At 38.1% G+C, this 18290-nt stretch overlaps 1 protein-coding gene across 6 annotated transcripts in view; it reads right to left on the bottom strand.

The window, feature by feature from the left end:
• Positions 1-18290, bottom strand: part of TCAIM (T cell activation inhibitor, mitochondrial) — a 37120-nt gene that overhangs the window by 12100 nt on the left and 6730 nt on the right. For all 6 annotated transcript variants that reach the window (XR_003429006.1, XR_003429007.1, XM_027088179.1 and 3 more), the window contains exons 3-8: positions 17333-17468; positions 14409-14562; positions 11220-11472; positions 3954-4076; positions 1314-1411; positions 931-1022 (exon numbers count right to left, since the gene is read on the bottom strand). Coding sequence is in view for 4 of the 6 variants with exons in the window: in XM_027088179.1 (XP_026943980.1) it covers positions 931-1022; positions 1314-1411; positions 3954-4076; positions 11220-11472; positions 14409-14562; positions 17333-17468 (856 nt within the window). In the remaining 2 variants the exon portion in view is untranslated. The remainder of the gene's footprint in view (positions 1-930; positions 1023-1313; positions 1412-3953; positions 4077-11219; positions 11473-14408; positions 14563-17332; positions 17469-18290) is intronic.

Below are 18290 nucleotides of genomic sequence, written 5' to 3' on the forward strand. Positions count from 1 at the left end.
TTCTCGGACCGGGGCACGAACCCGTGTCCCTTGGCATTGGCAGGCGGACTCTCAACCACTGCGCCACCAGGGAAGCCCAAGTGTTGGCAGTTTCTTAAAAAGTTAAAATACCCTAACATATCTGGCCATTCCACTTTTAGGTATTTATCCAAGAGAAAAGGAAATATATGTCCACATTAACTTTGTAGATAAATGTTCACAGCAGCTTTATTTCTAGTAGCCAAAAGCTGACGTAACCCAACATCCATCCATAAGTGAATGGATAAACAAACTGGTATATCCATATGATGGAATACTACGTGGAAATAAAAAGGAATAAATACACACAATAGCATGGATGAATCTGAAATTATGCTAAATGAAAGAAATCAGATCCTAACCCCAACATACTCTGATTCCACTTATATAAAACTCTAGAAATATACACTAATCTATAGTGACAGAAAGCAGACCAGTGGTTGCTGGGGTAGGGGGTGGTAGATGGAAGAGAGGGTTTACAAGGGACATGAGCATTCTTTTGTGGGTGATGGATGTGTTCACTATCCTGATTATGGTAATGGTTTCATGGGTATTTACATACGTAAATATACATATTTACCCACTATAATATACCCACTAAATTATACCCACTAAATATGTACAGTTTATTGTAAGTCAATTATACCACAGTAAATCTGCTGAAAACAAAACAAACAAAACAACAGAATGAAGGCCTTTAGCCTATGCTTCAGAAAAGACTATAAAATTTCCAGATAAAAACGGACTTAAAAATCAGTCCTCTAACAATTTAAACTACAAAATATTAAGCATCTGATCTGCAAACAGATGATTCAAATTTTTTTTAGTTTACTGACATATTAGCATAGTTTGAAACAAAAGTATGTCGATAACAAATTAGAGATTTTTTTTTGCTTTTAAGCTTTTTCTTACTTTTGTCCAGTGATGATGGACATCCATTGTTCCCAGCATCACATGGCCCACTGCACTCATCCCGGACCGGTCTGTAAATATTATTGTACATCCTGATGATAAAGCACAAACCTTTGGTCACTGTCCAGAGAGGCTTCATTCTTTCAGCACTGTGCAAATAATTACGTAAATTTCATGTATCAACTCAGGATTAAATTCGGTAGAAGCTTAAAGCCTAATTTTATGTCACTGTTTAAGTCAAAGGAACAGATTTTAAAATTCAGCTGATATAAAGTCACATCTATCAATACAAAGACTTTTAACACTTAGCTTTCTTCTAGAATTTACAGATGTGTATAGCCGTTAAGGGATATGGATTTCGGAAGTGAATGGAAATTGTTTACCTTTTGCATTTTTAAGGCTTTCCAAGTTCTGCTGGGCTAAGCGGCCTAAACTGTGCAGCTGACTGCAGCGGTGGGCGATGCCCCAGCTCCTCTGCCACCTGGTCCAACAGAGCACACAGCCCATTAACACCCGTGTCCCCCCAGAGGGAGGCACACACTCGCCCCCACTGCTTGACTCCCGTGAAAGCCGAGGAGTTGCTTTCTCAAGGAGACACACAACATGTTTCCAAACTAACTCATTTTTCAAGAAGCAGCCGAATGGGAAATGAATCGTTTACCAGAGGGTAAAAATCTTAGCACTATATTCAGCGATCCAAAGACTTAAAACAAGCAAATACACTGTGTTGTTTCTCTTAAAATAAGAGGAGGAAATGGGGAAAACTTTGACAAAGATCTTTTTCTTCTTTATGTTGTTTAATGACAGTGTTGTCTTAGATTTAAGTTCCAACTAGGAATTCCAGTTTGGTTTATCAGGATTTTTTTTTATCATATTCTAGAGAAAATGATTTTTACGACATCATGTAATCTGCTCATTTTATAGATGAACATTATTACACCTCAGTGACAAAATGGAACTTGATATTCACATGTCACAGAGGCACTTCTGTGTATGTGTAAAGAGCACCGGTATTAAGTGGTACCAGAAAACCAAACTTCGAATTCTAATTCTGTGATTTACTAGCTCTGTGACCTTCAACAAACTGCCTCTAGTCTTCCTAAGGTTTCTCTTCATGCTTGCCCAGTGGGGACACTTCTTACAGCACAGGTAGTGTACATCATAGGGGATGAACATGTGAAGGAGTAAGGCGCTCAACAGGCTTTCAGAAAACTTAGGTTCCTTCTTCATGCTAACACCAATTCTGATGAATGTCATTTCTGATAAAGTGAAATCGGCTTTCAAAATTATTCCTTTAACACACAATGTCATCAGTCACAATGCTTCCTTTCGTTGGAGACTTGGTTAATTTCCCAGGAAGCCGAGACACTCACGTCCGTGGTCCTTAAATGTTTTGGTCTCGGGACCTCTTTGCACTCCTAAAAACTGAGAACCTCGAAGAGCTTTTGTTTATATGGGTTATAGCTATTGATATTTACCATAGCTGAGAAATTTCTCCATTATATTGTAAAATAATGTTTATTTCTCTTTATGTTTAAGAAATCCTTTCATTTTCCTGATCCATTCTGCCTTCTCACATCTCTTAAAATTTATTTAGAAAAAGTTATTTTCATGCATATTAATTTGGTTTTTTATATACCTGTAAGAAGGATCTTATTATTTTGTTTTTAGTTAGTGAAGTCTATGTTACTAGATTATGGAATTGGAAGGGCCCCCTCTAATCACAGCTTGGATGTGATGAAAAGACAGCAGTTATCAGCACAAACCCAAACATGCCACACAGTCCAGGTGTAAACACTTTCCTCTGAAATTTGAATCATCTTGGACAACTATGATTTGAATACGTAAGAATAGAACATATAAGTACTATCTGTATTCTGCAAGCCCAGGAAAAAGGTGCTGTTACGATATCCAAGTGGTCATTTGGTTCAATTTAAGTACAAAGTCCTGATAATGATGGCTGAAAACAACAAAACAGGCTACAGCAAAGAGTAACAGAAGTTTAAGCTCCAGACCAGATGACAATACCTCAGGGTTCTTGTAATGCAGAGTCCCATGACTGAATCACACCACCCCCTCCTTAGGGTTGTGACAGCTGTTAAATCTATTTTTATAATAGATAAGGATTCAGCATGTATCTTCATACAACTGTGATTTCTAAGTTTATGAAAACATTTAAAAAGTCATGTTATAGTGACTACAGGTAATGATACTGTATTGCATTTTGAAAGTTGCTTGAAGAGTAGATCTTAAAAGTTCTCATCACAAGAAAAAACTTGTTTTGTAACTATGTATGGTGACAGATGTCAACTAGACTTATTGTGGTGGTCATTTTGCAATGTATACAAATAATGAATTATCATGTAAAACACTTGGAACTAATATAATGTTATATGTCAATTATACCTCAATTAAAAAAAAAGTCATGTTATATAACACAGAATAAAAGAATACAACATTTATTTTTTATCTCCCTTCCTCTTTTTTTTTTTTTTTTTTTTTTTTGCGGTATGCGGGCCTCTCACTGTTGTGGCCTCTCCCGCCGCGGAGCACAGGCTCCGGACGCGCAGGCTCAGCGGCCATGGCTCACGGGCCCAGCCGCTCCGCGGCATGTGGGATCTTCCCAAACTGGGGCACGAACCCACATCCCCTGCATTGGCAGGCGGACTCTCAACCACTGCGCCACCAGGGAAGCCCTCCCTTCCTCTTTTTAAACTTAAGTACCAGTCTTACATGATTGGGAAATAATTATTTTTTGTACATTATGGGCATAGGAAAAGTATATTTTTCACAAGCCCATTATGTTAAAAAAAAACTATTATGCTAAAAATATCAGTATCTAAACTTTACTTCACTATTTTAAGCAAGAAATTCATATGGATTTTCTTACATAAACATTTGATTACTTTCATAAAAAGATAACTGAATATTGAGTGAACACAATAATTAAAGATGCAAATATTTAACTGTTAGAAATCTTTACCAAAGGTAATCTCTAAATTAGGTTTTCTCTTCTTCATTACCTGATATCCGAGAGCTGCAATTGATGGGACAGTTCATCTTTTAAACGATCTAGTTCTTTTCTAAGTGGCAAACTATTCTTCAGCTTTTTAACAGCACTTTTCCCATTATTATCTAACCAGGATCTAGAAAGAAAAAAAACAGAGATATACACTTTGCAATACTAACTATAATGCAGACATTTCTACTATTGAACGACGTGTTCATTGACTTAAAGCAGCCCCAGTGTTAAACCGAGTTTGCCATCAAACGTTTGCCAAATTATAAGTACTGTTGTGAAGTCTATTCTTTTAGAGTAAATACTTCTAAAATAGGTTTCTTGGAAAACTGCCAGCATCTGTTAAATCATATTCTACTTATGACAACTTGCTTTGTCTCTCAAAAATATTCAATTTAAATTACACCAAGCCTGTTGCTAGATTTCCAAAGATGGGATGATTTTTAAAGAATTAAAGATACTTCAAACCTCACTTATGTTTATTGCACTCTTAGGCAGGCTATACTAGACCGTCACCTACATCAGTCATCTACAGGCGACCCTTTTCCTACTGGAGCAAATGAGCAGATGATGTTCTAGTGCAGCCAGACGGTGAAAAAGTCAATTCAGAAGACACACCTAATGGTACTGGTGACATTCAAAAGGCAGTATTTCCTGATGAAGGGATTTGCGAAGGGAACTCTGTGGATTCTAACTGGGTAGATCCAGTCTCTTCCTTTGTTTTCGTCTTGGTTGTTAGCACCCTGAGCCTCCCTGCTCACCCCCTCAGCGCTCTGTCCAAATGCTCCCACTGGTCAGACCTCACCAGTCTTGGTGTCTCCATCCACATGCTCCTGTCGGGTGGGTCTGTTTGCCCCTCAGTTCCTTTCCACCCAACCAAATGCCCAGCTCTAGTCTCACCTCTCTCCACCTTTATTTTTTCCCCCCGTCAACTACATCATAGGCTCAGCAGAAAGATGTTCTTTTAATTCTGCATTTCTTAGAACGTTTACTTCAGTGAAGTCTTAAAAGAGAAAATAAACATCAAATTTGGTAAGGATTAGAAGGGGAGAGCTTTCAGAAAAGAGCTGAGGGCAGCCTGGGTGGCCTCGTACCGAGCAGCATGGCCTCTTGGGAGGTTATCACTTCCTCGGTGTTATAATGGTCATGGCACAAGGGATGCTGGCTGTCGCTCAGAGCCTCTAGTCTCCTAGGGGAGTCTGGACAAACGAGAGGCCTGGGTGGTGCCTAGGAGGCTGAATGGCTGCTGCAGGAGTAGGCAGGGCAGAATGGCAAGGTGACTTGGGGATCAGAGGAACATTTTGGGTCCAAGATGTAGTGGTGGAGTGGGCCCTGGGTACAGCCGTGCAAGAGAAAGCTCCAGGGGGTTAGGGGAAAAATGGTCTAAAGCACGCCATCCCCAGGCCACCTGACACCCCCTGTGGGACACCTGTCAGTGACTGATGGTCAGGTGTTAGGATAACTCTGCAGAAGGGCTCATATGTCCATCTCAGAAGGGCTTGCCAAATAAACCTTTTGAAGGTTCCTTATTAAGTCACTTTAAAGGTTTGAGATGTTGTGATCTAAAACATTTAAAAAATAATCAAGTTCAGGGAATTCCCTGGTGGTCCATTGGTTAGGACTCCCGCTTCCACTGCAGGGGACACTGGGTCCTATCCCTGGTCGGGGAACAACCATCTGGCACACTGCACAGCGCGGCCGCAAAATAATAGTAATCAAATTGAAACTTTCAGAACCAATCAAATCATTATGCGTGCATCAAATATTTATCCTGAAAGCCGAACAGTGTGTTGTGTTGGGAATCTAAGGAAGATACATCTAGTAAGGAACAGAGAGAGAAGCAACTGGAAGAGAATATATGAGCTTCTAGGAGAACAGAGGAAGAATTAACTAATTCTGCCTGGAAGGTTCTAACCTGAGAGATGGACCAGATTTTCCCAGGCAGATTAGTGAAAGGGAAGGGCATGCCAACCACGCCAGTGCACAGGGAAGTATAAGATGAACCAACGTGCCCAGATCACACGATGCCTAGAGGGAGGGTGGTGTGAGATGAGACTGGAGAGGCACATATGTGTGTGTGTGTGTGAGATTATAAAAGGTCTTGCACATTGGGGTAAGGAATTGGGATCTTTTCCTCTAACTAAAGATGTTCCACTTTGTTTTTTTGGCCATGAGGAGGAGCTTGCAGGGATCTTAGTTCTGGAACAGGGATTGAACCTGTGCCCCCTGCAGTGGAAGCTCGGAGCCCTAACCACTGGACCACCAGGGAATTCCCTATATTCCACATTTTTTTGACTCACTAAATGTGTGCAGTCATTAATAATTCTTCCTACTCCCCCTTTAAGAATACTGGTAGTGATTTTATTTCTGCTTTCTGTGTGAGAAATAAGAAAATAATATCTTACTTTATATCACGATTATTAGCTATTACAATTTTTCAACCTTTTCGTCATTTATTAAGTCATATGTGTTAATCAATTTACTTTAAATTATGTAATAGAAAGGATGCTTTTTGCCAAATGAATTACCAAATGGCATACTATGTTGGGTTTGGGGACCAAATGTCTTAAACTGTAGAATGAAATATAATCTTACGATTATATATATTCATGACCTGATTGTTGGAATTCTTACATTTAGTGTATAAAATTTAACTGATCTAGTTTAACAATTTTTGTGTTTTGTGTCTAAACACGGAGATAAAAATGAAGGTTCTACACATGGCATTTTCTTTCTATCTATGTAGATATTAGATCTATCTATAGATATAAAGACAAAGATACATGTATCCTAGCTCTGGCCACTGAGAAGTTCAGTAGCAATTGAGACATGCACCACCCAGATCTTGGTTTCTAAAAATCATTCCCTCCTAAAAAGAACCAGAGCTTCTTGGCAAAATGGTTCAATCAAACACTGGGCCAGGGAAAGTCCAGATGAGCCTGGAACACCTTGGTGAACCAGGAAGTAAGAGAGTTCTCAAAGAATGATGGGGACATAGGAGCCGGCTTGAAGGGATGATAAGGTTAGAGAATTGCCATTTGGCAACCATCATCATAATATGTGATTCAGGCAAAAATCATCAATGAGCACTAGAGCTAAGGGGTAAAACTTCAGTGTTAAAAGGATATTTACACAGCCCTAAGTATCTGCTCAAAAGAAACTAACTGAAGGGAAAAATAGTTCCTTTACTGGGGAAAAAACTGGGAGACACCACCTTAATCAAATGATCCAAGTTAATATCACTAGTAATGGGATAATCAACATCATATGCCTCCTATATAACATTGAAAACAACACACTTCACTTTCTGGGTATTCCTGCCAAATATGAATAACCTGACTCTAATTATGAGAAATACCAGATAAACTCAAAACACTCAAATTGAAGGACATTCTACTAAATAACAGCAAGGCAATGGAAGACAAGAAAACACTGAGGAACCATTCCCGATTAAAGGAGGTTACAGAGACTAAAGTTATGACTTATAATTTGAAAAACAATGACTTAGCCTATAAATAAGGAGAAGACTGAATAAGTGTATTACATGAGTTAAAGCATGATTATAGCATTTCCAAATATCCTACAGAAATAATTCCAATATTGTAATTGTCCAATGTGGCATTTTGTGGACACTAAGAGGATTCAGAGCTTAGACAATGCAAGTGAAATAAATCTTTGTGTGCAAACTTCAAATAGAAAAAATGGAAGTCTGACACTTACTAATATCTCAGTAGTTAACAGAATAGCATTTCAATGGTCTTTCTATAGTTCAATGACATGTTTTTTTCAGTGGGATAGACATTACATATGGGATCATTCTGTTTAGATACAAATGGATCCTGTTGTCTCCTTGCAAACACAAATTCTATAAATGCAATATATTTTAGTGATAAAATTATTTGATAATCAGGGAATATATGCAAAATATGGAAATACTAAAAGCTACAACACAAAGTAGCATTTTCTAATTTTTTTTAGGCTGGCATATTCTTTTTATTATAGTATATAATTAGAAAACCTTACATATTAAACATTTCATTACAGTGTTTTTATCACTATAAAGTGATTTTACAGTAAGATAAAGCACAATTTGCTGAGAAATTCAAAATTACACAGCATGTCCTAAAATGTACATTGAAATGTAACTGCCAGATATAAGAAAATAGATTAAATGGAGCTTTTATGACCTGATAATTCTTCTATGTTGTGTTTTCAAAAACTCAACTAATTTATTTTCATAATTTCTGTGATTTATTTCAGCCTGCATGTCTCTGCGGAAACATAAGGAAAATTATTTGAAAGTTTACACTAAATAGAACTGTTATATTTTCTCTTTTTAACATTACATTCTGAAATATTAGAAATAACATGCTTTCAAGATTAATTTTTTTTTTTTTTTTTTTTTTTTTGCGGTATGCAGGCCTCTCTCTGCTATGGTCTCTCCCGCTGTGGAGCACAGGCTCCGGACGCGCAGGCTCAGCGGCCACGGCCCGCGGGCCCAGCCGCTCCGCGGCACGCGGGACCCTCCTGGACCGGGGCACGAACCCGCGTCCCCTGCATTGGCAGGCAGACTCTCAACAACTGCGCCACCAGGGAAGCCCCAAGATTAAATTTTGATCAGGTGAATGCAATTTGTAAAACAGGTGAAGATCAGCTGGATGTAAATTGCAGAATTATTTTTATGCTCCCTCTGAACTGTGTAATTCAGCATGTGCTCCTTATGCGTCCTCTCCTATAACTACATATATAATAAAGATGAGGTAAACAATACAAGAATGAAAATAAAAACAAACCGGATATGGCCAAAATGACCATGGTGGTGAATAAGTTTTGTCTCAGTTACAGCCCCTAAATCTCCTGACTATGGGACAGTCATTCCATTCATATGGTTTGAAACCTGTCAAATGGTTCAACGATTTTATAATTATTTGCAAAATAATAACAAATTAAAAAAACTAGGACTTCTCTGGTGGTCCGGTGGTTAAGACTCCACACTTCCAATGCAGGGGGCTTGGGTTCGATCCCTGGTTGGGGAACTAAGATTCCACGTCCCACGTGGCGTGGCCAAATAAAAAATTAATAACTGAAACAAGAAACTGATACAAACTGGCTTTGATGACGTAAGCTCCTGGAATCCTTACTGGGAAAAACTAACATAAAACAAAACCTTGAACAAACCCTCATCAGGGTTCCTGCAAACTGGGCAACATCCATATTTGGGAAAAGGTCAAGATTGGAAAGGGGTGCTGGGCCTGTGTGAACACACTGGACCAGGGAGACCAGGTTAGGTTATGGAAATAAGAGATATGAAATCTTCCAAATTCATACAACTGTCGTAACCGGGGCACCGGCCCTCTAAGGCATGATGGTAAAGGCAACAGATTTTTTTGGGCAGCATTTAGTCGATACTGTAATTTACCCAAAGGGCCCAAAGAGCAGCATGTATTCCTTTTCTTGCCTTTTTCAGTGTAGAGCTGTCCTCTCCTATCCTACCCAGCCTAGACCCTCTGCTCTAAAATTATACCTAATAAGCTAAACTCAAACTCTATGAGGTGTGATGATCTGGTTCAGGTAAGTCAATAACATATCAATGTTCAAGAAATATAACCCAAGGACCTCCGATACAAGCATCAAAAACTAAACAAAACAGAAATCTCTAACCGGTCGATTTTAGAAGAGAAGCTTTGAGTAGGAAGATTTAAGGTGATACCAGTCAACTCTCAATATTCTCTAGCCCAAGAAAAATATATGGAAGTAAAAGATATGAAACAGCATTACACCAAGAACCAGCCACAACCCTATTCCAGCTCTTCTGTAAGAAACTCTAAATACTGTCTGTTTCATTTAGGATAATTCAATATTAATTTTAAATCACAGTTTTAAAGTGAATGTAAGATCTCTCTTATAAACAGGGATAAAACATGTAATGCTTTATCGTTGTTAATTTCATTTGTCAAAGCTAAGAAAACAAAGGTTCTATCTGGCTATGAATGGATTTACTTCATTGTTTGACAAGATACATAGCTATTGACAACTGAATTTGGATAATAATGATCAATAAATTAGACAGTTATATTTCCACTGATTTCAATTTCTAAAACAGTGGTCTATTTAATTTATGTTGCTATGTTCCTTAAGAGTAGGCAAATCAAAATGACATGTTTTGAGCTTGTGCTGGTAACTGTCAACATGAGAGCTTGAATTTAAAACAAAGTATCCCTCTGGAGGAAATGAAGAATTCATAGTAACACAACTCATGTACACTTAGAAAATTTCCTTAACACAATGTATCTCTTGCTAAAAACAGCAGATACTTTAAGTCAACAGTAATGAAACTAACAGAGGCACTGTTTTAAAAAAAATGGTCCTCTACATTCATTGCTGAGTCACTTCTACTGCTACCATCTGTATTAAGCTACTTTACATTTCCATATTAAACCTTGAGTTCTCCACACCCAGCCTCCAGCACTTCACATTCACACTTTTCCAACAATTCTTTAATTCAGTGAAATAAAAATGCTCGTTGGGTTTTATGAATCTACGAAGCAGATTAGTAGAAAGATGATTAAAACATGTTCCCTACTCTTAAAAATGCATTATCTAGTAACATGTAATATAATATAATGTGAGAGTGTTTACTTTTATTGAAGACTGAAGAATTTTATTGGATGAACTACATACAAATAAGGAAATTATAAATACTCAGCTTGGACAAGGAACCAATGGAATAGCACTTATCTTGGTGAATTGGCTTTTCCCAGTTCCAGTCCGTTTTCATTGTTCGCCAGCTGACTAACTCTGAGTTCTGGGTCCTTGGGACAATCTTTTCATGATGGCTACACATCTAGCTCCAGACCAAAATTGTACCCTATGAAACACTCAACTGAACCACAGACTAATTGCTGAATTTCTTTAATATGTTATTCTAAAGCCTCTTGACTTAAGGTCCAACAACTCTCATTGTTACTTTTATACCCTGACTTATCCAATCCCACTTTTTTTCTATACCAAAAGGTAGGTCAGACATTCCGAAGGTTTTGTTCATCTGGACACACTGTGAGATCGTTAGAGCAATGGGTATAGGCAAAAGTTTCATGGGCTGGATCCCAGTGCGTGCAAGGCTGAGACCCTCTCTTCTAGCTCATGTTTTTTTGGGGTTTCCTTTTGGCTGCATTGGGTATTTGTTGCTGCATGCGGGCTTTTCTCTAGTCGAGGCGAGTGGGGGCTACTAACTACAAATAAGTTCAGTTAAATAAAAACTCTTACGTACGTTAGGGTTGTTTCCATTCTCCAGACTTGCTCGAGGTCTTCATCAGGGTCCTTGAATCCAGTAAAGGAGTAGTAAGACTTGTCCCATTTGATGGGCCTGTCAGATATCCTTGTGGCCTCTTTGAGAGGCTGGGAGTGCACATTAGTATTCAAGCTTTGGATATGTTCAATAGATAAACTGCAGGAGTTGAGAATATATAACACTGTGCTTAGCAGATCTCTGGTGTGCAAAGTAAATTTGACTGCTCGAAATCCTAGAGAATATAATTCCCCCAAACAGTTAATACAGAGGATTATTTGCTTTACTTGAAAAACATTTCTTTTCATACAACATTTATAGAATCAAAATCTTTAGAACACTCCATTACTCATTAAAATTCATCCTATTGGAAAATCATCTGTAAATGGAAAACTACATCCCTTCTCCAAAACTGTACCACACTACCTCCATCTTCATGAAGTCCTCTGTCAGCTCCCGTTTCTAGTTTGGCGCCAGTGACCAAACCCACGCCAGCCCAAGAAGGGGATTGAGAATATTTTCAATGCTGTTCATAAATTTGGTCTCTACAGTCTAAGGGATGGAAAAGCTCTCCTATGAGCAAGTGTCCACCAGAGAGGGTGTCCAGCACTAAAGAGAAGGGGGAGGGTGGAGGTAGGGGGAGGGGGGGCAGGCTGCCCTGCTTCAGTGGTTCAAGGAGGGGGGCCAATCCAGTCTCAGGGGTCACAGAAACCCATCTCAAATTTTCTCTACGGTTGAAAGAGACTGTCCTCATACTCCCCCCTCCAACTAGCTAGGGACACAATATTTTCAGAAGTGACTCAAAGTTCCCTAATTTTTTAAAAGTTAGCACTTCACAATCTGACTTTAATGCAAGTAGTCCCTGGGCTCAGGGTAGTAATCTAACTTACGTCAACAGTAGGAAATCTACTGGTTCCCCTGCACCTTTATTGGGTATTAAACATGGCGCTAGTAGAATGTACATAACTTTTCAATGAACACTCTCACCAGTGCCACTATTATCTCTCTTTTGAAACGTGAAGAAGCGGAGGTTCAAGGAGGTTAAGAAGCGTGAAGTGAGGGCTGAGATCTGAGCTGCCAGCAAGCGAAGCATTTTCCCCATCATAACATGCTGGCTCGTTTGTCTTTCTTTGGAAAAGTTTTTTAAATTGGTTTTGAAAATTATACAAGTGTTATATAAGTACATCCTTCTTGTACAATTATATATACAAAGTAAAAGTCTCCTGTTGACAGGCACACAACCTCACACTTGCACTAGATGTAACCCCATTAACATTTAGGTACACAAGCATTGAGACCTGCACTGCCTCATACGGTAGCTACCAGCCATATGTGGCTATTTATGGGTAAAATTAAATTGATTGAAATTAAATACAATTTAAAATTCAGTTCCTGGTCATACTAGCCCCACTTCAAGTGGTCAGTAGCCACATGGGGCTAGTGCCAGCTGTACCAGACAGCGCTCATACAGAACAGTTACCTCTCCGCAGAAAGTTCTCTTGGACAGCACTGCTCTAGCCCTTTCCTATGTGCTTTGTGTGTATGTTATATATGACATATACGCTTTTGTGTCTGCATGAACACACACCCACAGTGTGATTTGTTCCTTTTTAACATATAAACTGCACCATTCTGGATCTATTACTTTGAACTTGCTTTTGTTATTTAACCTTGGTGACTCTTCCATTATCTGTATGTATACATCATTCTCTTTCTTTTTAGTAGCTCTACACTAATCCACATAATTAATGTAGCACAATTTATTTAACACTGCCAAAACTGATGACTATAAAAGTTCTTTTTAATTTTTCACCATTCCACAGAAGGCCGAAATGTGTTTTCTTGTCTTTGCCACGGATGAAAGTCATTGCAATATAAATCATTCACAGAGATACCTACTATGCCAGCCACATAGATTTACAAAATGTAGAACATGCAAACTAAGAAAGATCTTTTCGTTGAATCATTGACGGTAAAGTGAGAAATACTGGTAGGAAAATTGTTCTAGTCAGTGAAAGAGGAAAGGAAAATGCAAATTCCTGCAATTGAGGTTAGGAAAAAATAGTTTATCCTCAGAAGAGGTAAGTCAAGGAATAAATCTCAGTTTCTCTCTTAATTTATCAATTCCATTAATTGTTTAATCCAAGGTAAGGGCTGCTATATAGTGTGGAATGCCTGTACCAGATTGGATATATCCTTTATTGGAAAATATTACCTAATTAATTTAGTTTGCATTTGATTACTGAGGCTAAACGTTTTTGTATCTTATTGGCTATATATGTGTATTATTTACTGAACTGCCGAGACATTGTGTTTGCCCATTTTTGCAACCAGGCTGCTCTGTTTTCTTTTTGACTCCTAAGAACTACTTATATACTAACATTATCTTTTTGTCACTTATGCTGTATGTTTTCTCCCATTTTTAATTTATTTTTTTATAATCTATTTTCATTTAACAAATGGTTCAAAGTTAACCATTAACTGAAAGTGGAGGATTTTTCTCTTTACTCAGCCAGAGCTCACGACAGCTATTTGTTTTAGCATTAGTTCACAGAAAGCTCTTAGTAAATCTTTAAACTGTTTTAAAGTTCATTCTAAAAATAAAGTTATTTCCTCAAGGATCATGAAAAGCATGGACAGACCCACATTCATCCTTAGTTTAAAGGATCACTGGATCATGGCTAAAGCAGTGACAAAGGATAAAACAGAAGGCTGTACAGGAAGACTGATCAGATTTTAGAAACAGCATGAGGCTGGAGTTAAAGGGCTCAAGACCCCTATTCTGTCTCCATGGTCCTGGGACATTACTAAGTTACAACTAGGCAAATACTACCTTCCTCACAGGGTACTTTGAGGACTGAATTAGAGAATGTAAGCTATATTTTTTAAAGATGTAAATTGTTATATAGACATTTAATACTTAAAACAGCACTGAAATAGGAAGGGGACAAATAGGAACACTTCAGTTTTCTAGTCAGAAAAGTTTAAACATAAAAAATGGCTCATCAAACACATGCAACCAGGAACAGAATCTAACTCCAAGAAAACATGCAATTAAATGATATTATTTTCTATGACAAGGCTTCAACCCGAAGGTCTTCTAGCAACGTTAGACAGATTTGACACATCACACCAAGCCTGCAAGGGACACACGAGAAATAAGAAACGTACCGGAAGTGCTGAAGTGTTCCTGGCCATCAGAGGAGTTCTGGTCTGTTTCTCTTACATAAAACATAAGCTGGGTTGGTTTCAAAGACTTGAAGCCTGGTTTCTGGAGGTTTTCTAAGTAGGCACTTAATCTCTTAAGAGAATTTTCATTGACTTCCTGGAAAACAATATTAAGAGGCATTTATACACAAAATAGAACAAGGAAACGTCAGAAATTATATCCCGACCTTTTAAACACATTATTGAGTATATTAAAGAATTTAGTATTTTAAAATGGTGGGCTTTCATAGCTCCTCAGTACAGGATAAAATTGGATCCACCCCTTACAACATGGAACTCCATAGGGATGAGATGTGTAAAAAAAAAAAAATGTGGCCACGTAAGTACTAGAAGAAAACATGGCTGAGTTTCTTTATAACTTAGATGTGGAAAAAGCCTAACTATGGCTGAATATCCCAGGTAATGAATGATTGATAAATCCAATTACATAAAAAAATTTAAAAACTTAATATAGCACAGGGAACTATATTCAATATCTTGTGATGAACCATAATGGAAAAGAATATAAATACATATATATGTATAACAATCACTGTGCTGTACGGCAGAAATTAACACATTGTAAATCAACTATACTTACATTAAAAAAAAAACTTAAGAACACATAAAAAACCAAAAAAACCACACACACACACACACACACACACACACACACACACACACACACACTAAGCAGTCTACAGACAAAAACCGAGTAGAAGAAAATATGTGCAAGTTCTTTCTTTTCTTTTTCTTTTTTGGCCGCCCTGTGCAGCTTGTGGGATCTTACTTCCCCGACCTGGGATTGAACCCAGGCCCACCGCAGTGAAAGCACCAAGTCCTAACCACTGGACCACCAGGGAATTCCCCAATTTGCAAGTTATTTCATAGCAAAGAGCTAATTTCTCTCTATATAAAGGGCTCTTAAAATGACCTTTCAGAGATTGGTTGAATTATGGTATCTTCATTCAATGGAGTGCTACACAACCAAAAGGAAAAAAAAGGGAAAGAGTATGACACAGACGGTATTTAGGAATGTACACAGAGTGATCTCTAGGATGTACTGTTAAGTGAAAAAAGAAATGTCTTTTAGTGAAGGAACAGTTCCAAGAAATGGCATAAATAATAACTGTGCTTCTTATCCCTATAGGTCTCTTCTCAGAAACACAGTGTGATCTGAAATTAGGAACAGTTTGTTTGTTTTTGTTTGTTGAATTTAGTACAATATACCGCTCTCAGCTATATTGTGTTGGGGGTTTGATGATTCACTAGAAGGATTTACAGAACTCAGAAAAGCTGTTATACTCACAGTTACAGTTTATAACAGCAAAAGGATACAGATTAACATCAGCAAAGGGAAAAGGCATGTAAGGTGGAGTCCCGTAGGGACCAAGCGCAAGGTTCCAGTTGTTCTCTCCCAGGGGAGTTGTACAGACAGTGCTTAAGCCCCCAGCAAGGATATGTGACAACACATGAGAAGTGCTGCCAACCAAGGAAGCTCATCCAAGCCTTGGGGGCCAGGGCTTTTACTGGGGCACTACATGCCCACATGACTGACCATAGCTATGCAGTCTCCAGCCTCCCCAGAGGGCCTCAGACATGAGAAAACAGGCATTCACCATAAAATACATTGTTAGCATAAACTATCTGGTGTGGCCCAAGGCCCCGGCACACAAAAACATTCTTATCAGGCCAGGATATCCCAGGGGCTCAGAGCGCATCTCCCAGGAGGCAGTGAAGGGCCAGCACTGAAGCCTGGCATTTCTTTGCAACAAAGCAACCCAAGCCTGCTGAGTTCACCTTTTATAGCACACAGAAGTTTTAGTAAAAAAAAAAAAGGTACACTTGTAGAGGAGGGAACCCAGTCACCTAGTACTAAGCTTAATTTTTCCTCACACGTTGGATTTAAAAACTTTACATTATTAAACATTAAATTAAATTGTGTTAATTTATGACACCCCCAATAATTTGTATTAAATTATTACATCTCCAAGGTAGTATTTTTCTGTTGATTCAATTTACTAATTACTTAAAAAGTATATGACTTCGAATAGCCTATATATATATATATATATATATATATCAACTATCATAAACAGAATATTTTCCTAAAGCAAAGAAGCAAAACTGATTTATTTTCCATGGCAAGTAGAAAAAAGCAATACAGGAAATTCCCTGGCGGTCCAGTGGTTAGGACTCCTCGCTTAGTTGGGGAACTAAGATCGTGCAAGCCGCAAGGCATGCCCCCCCACCCCCAAAAAACGGGGAGAAGCAACACAATAATGTTCTAATTTTCAAGAGTTTTAAATTCCTTTTCATGTTAAACCAGGTGTCAATGTTAAGGAAGATAAAAGGAACCAATGAAATTATTCCAAAGCATCTGGCTTTGTAATATATTATCTAACATTAAAAAATAGTGACCTTCCTAACTAAGTTCATCATGAGTTTGTATTCCTTGAGAAGACATTAACTGATGATATAGGGAAGTGGACCAGCAGCATGCAACATAAGGAAAAACTATTTGGGCACTGAAAAACCCTCCTTGCATCAACCTTAAAAAAAAAGGACTGATTTGGGTATCAGAGCCCTTAAATTTTCCTTCAAACCCTCAATTTTACTTTCAAACCTGGTACAGAAAATATGATTACTAATACTCTAAGGAGTTTACATGATATCTTTATTGCCTGCATAAAACATGACAGCTTTCATTAAAAAAAAACAATAGTTTTAGTTTCAATTTTCAGTATCTATAGTTCAAAGCACTGATTATTCCACCGTGACAAAACAACCCCAATTTATAGAACTCTCTGTATTATACTGTAGCAAAGGTAAATAAACTAAACAAAAACATAGACTAAATGCTAAAAAGTAAAAAAATAATTGTTTACCCTTTCCCTGGGGTGCTGTCCAAAGAAATCTGGATGTACAGCAAAATAGAATGGCCTCAAGGCATTGACTGCTTCAGCTCCCGATAAAGCTCTTGAGTAGAGAAACCAGTATGGAAATATCTTTCCTGGACATAACCTTTTTAAAAGATATGGATTTATTATTCACCAGAGCACTGACATGGACACAAATCCCCCGTGTATAAAGTGACAGTAGCATTAAGATTATTGTGTATGGAAAATACCGTAGAAATAAGACAGAAACCAAAGTGTAACATTTTGTGGGGGTTTTGAAATCTACAAAAGTTTTGAAAGCAGTGAGTCCCACATGATTTCTTTTTTCTTTTTTTAAAATTTACTTTTTTGGGGCTGCACTGGGTCTTAGTTGTGGCACGCGGGATCTTTCGTTGTGGTGCACAGGCTCCAGAGTACACAGGCTCAGTAGTTGCGGCGCGCAGGCCCTAGAGCGCAAGTGGGCTTCAGTAGTTGTGGCGCATGGGCTCAGTAGTTGCGGCATGTGGGCTTAGTTGCTCCGTGGCATGTGGGATCTTCCCGGACCAGGGATTGAACCCGTGTCCCCTGCATTGGCAGGCGGATTCTTAACCACTCCGCCACCAGGGAAGTCCCAAGACATTCCTTTTAACAATGACTATTTACTAAGACATTCATGTACATAATAGTTAATTAAAAGTACTAATTATTGCCAAATATGTTTTAGAAATCTAAAACTTCACATGTCATTTTTATGGAACAGATCCAATTTTATTTTGGTTATATACTTTGAGCCAAATAAACACTTTATTTATCTCTTTTGACTTGGCTACCAAGAAGCCAGAATGAAATTTGATGTTTGAATAATTGTCTCATCAGTTCTATTTTTTTAACAAATGATCTTTCTCTAGAGGGTATCTGGTCTCCATTTTGATTACCCTATATATGCCTATTACTGTGCCAATTAAAT

The sequence above is a fragment of the Aethalodelphis obliquidens genome, unplaced genomic scaffold (genome assembly GCF_003676395.1).
Source record: "Aethalodelphis obliquidens isolate GAN/ISIS:26980383/991018 unplaced genomic scaffold, ASM367639v1 scaffold62, whole genome shotgun sequence".
Lineage (NCBI taxonomy): Eukaryota > Metazoa > Chordata > Mammalia > Artiodactyla > Delphinidae > Aethalodelphis > Aethalodelphis obliquidens.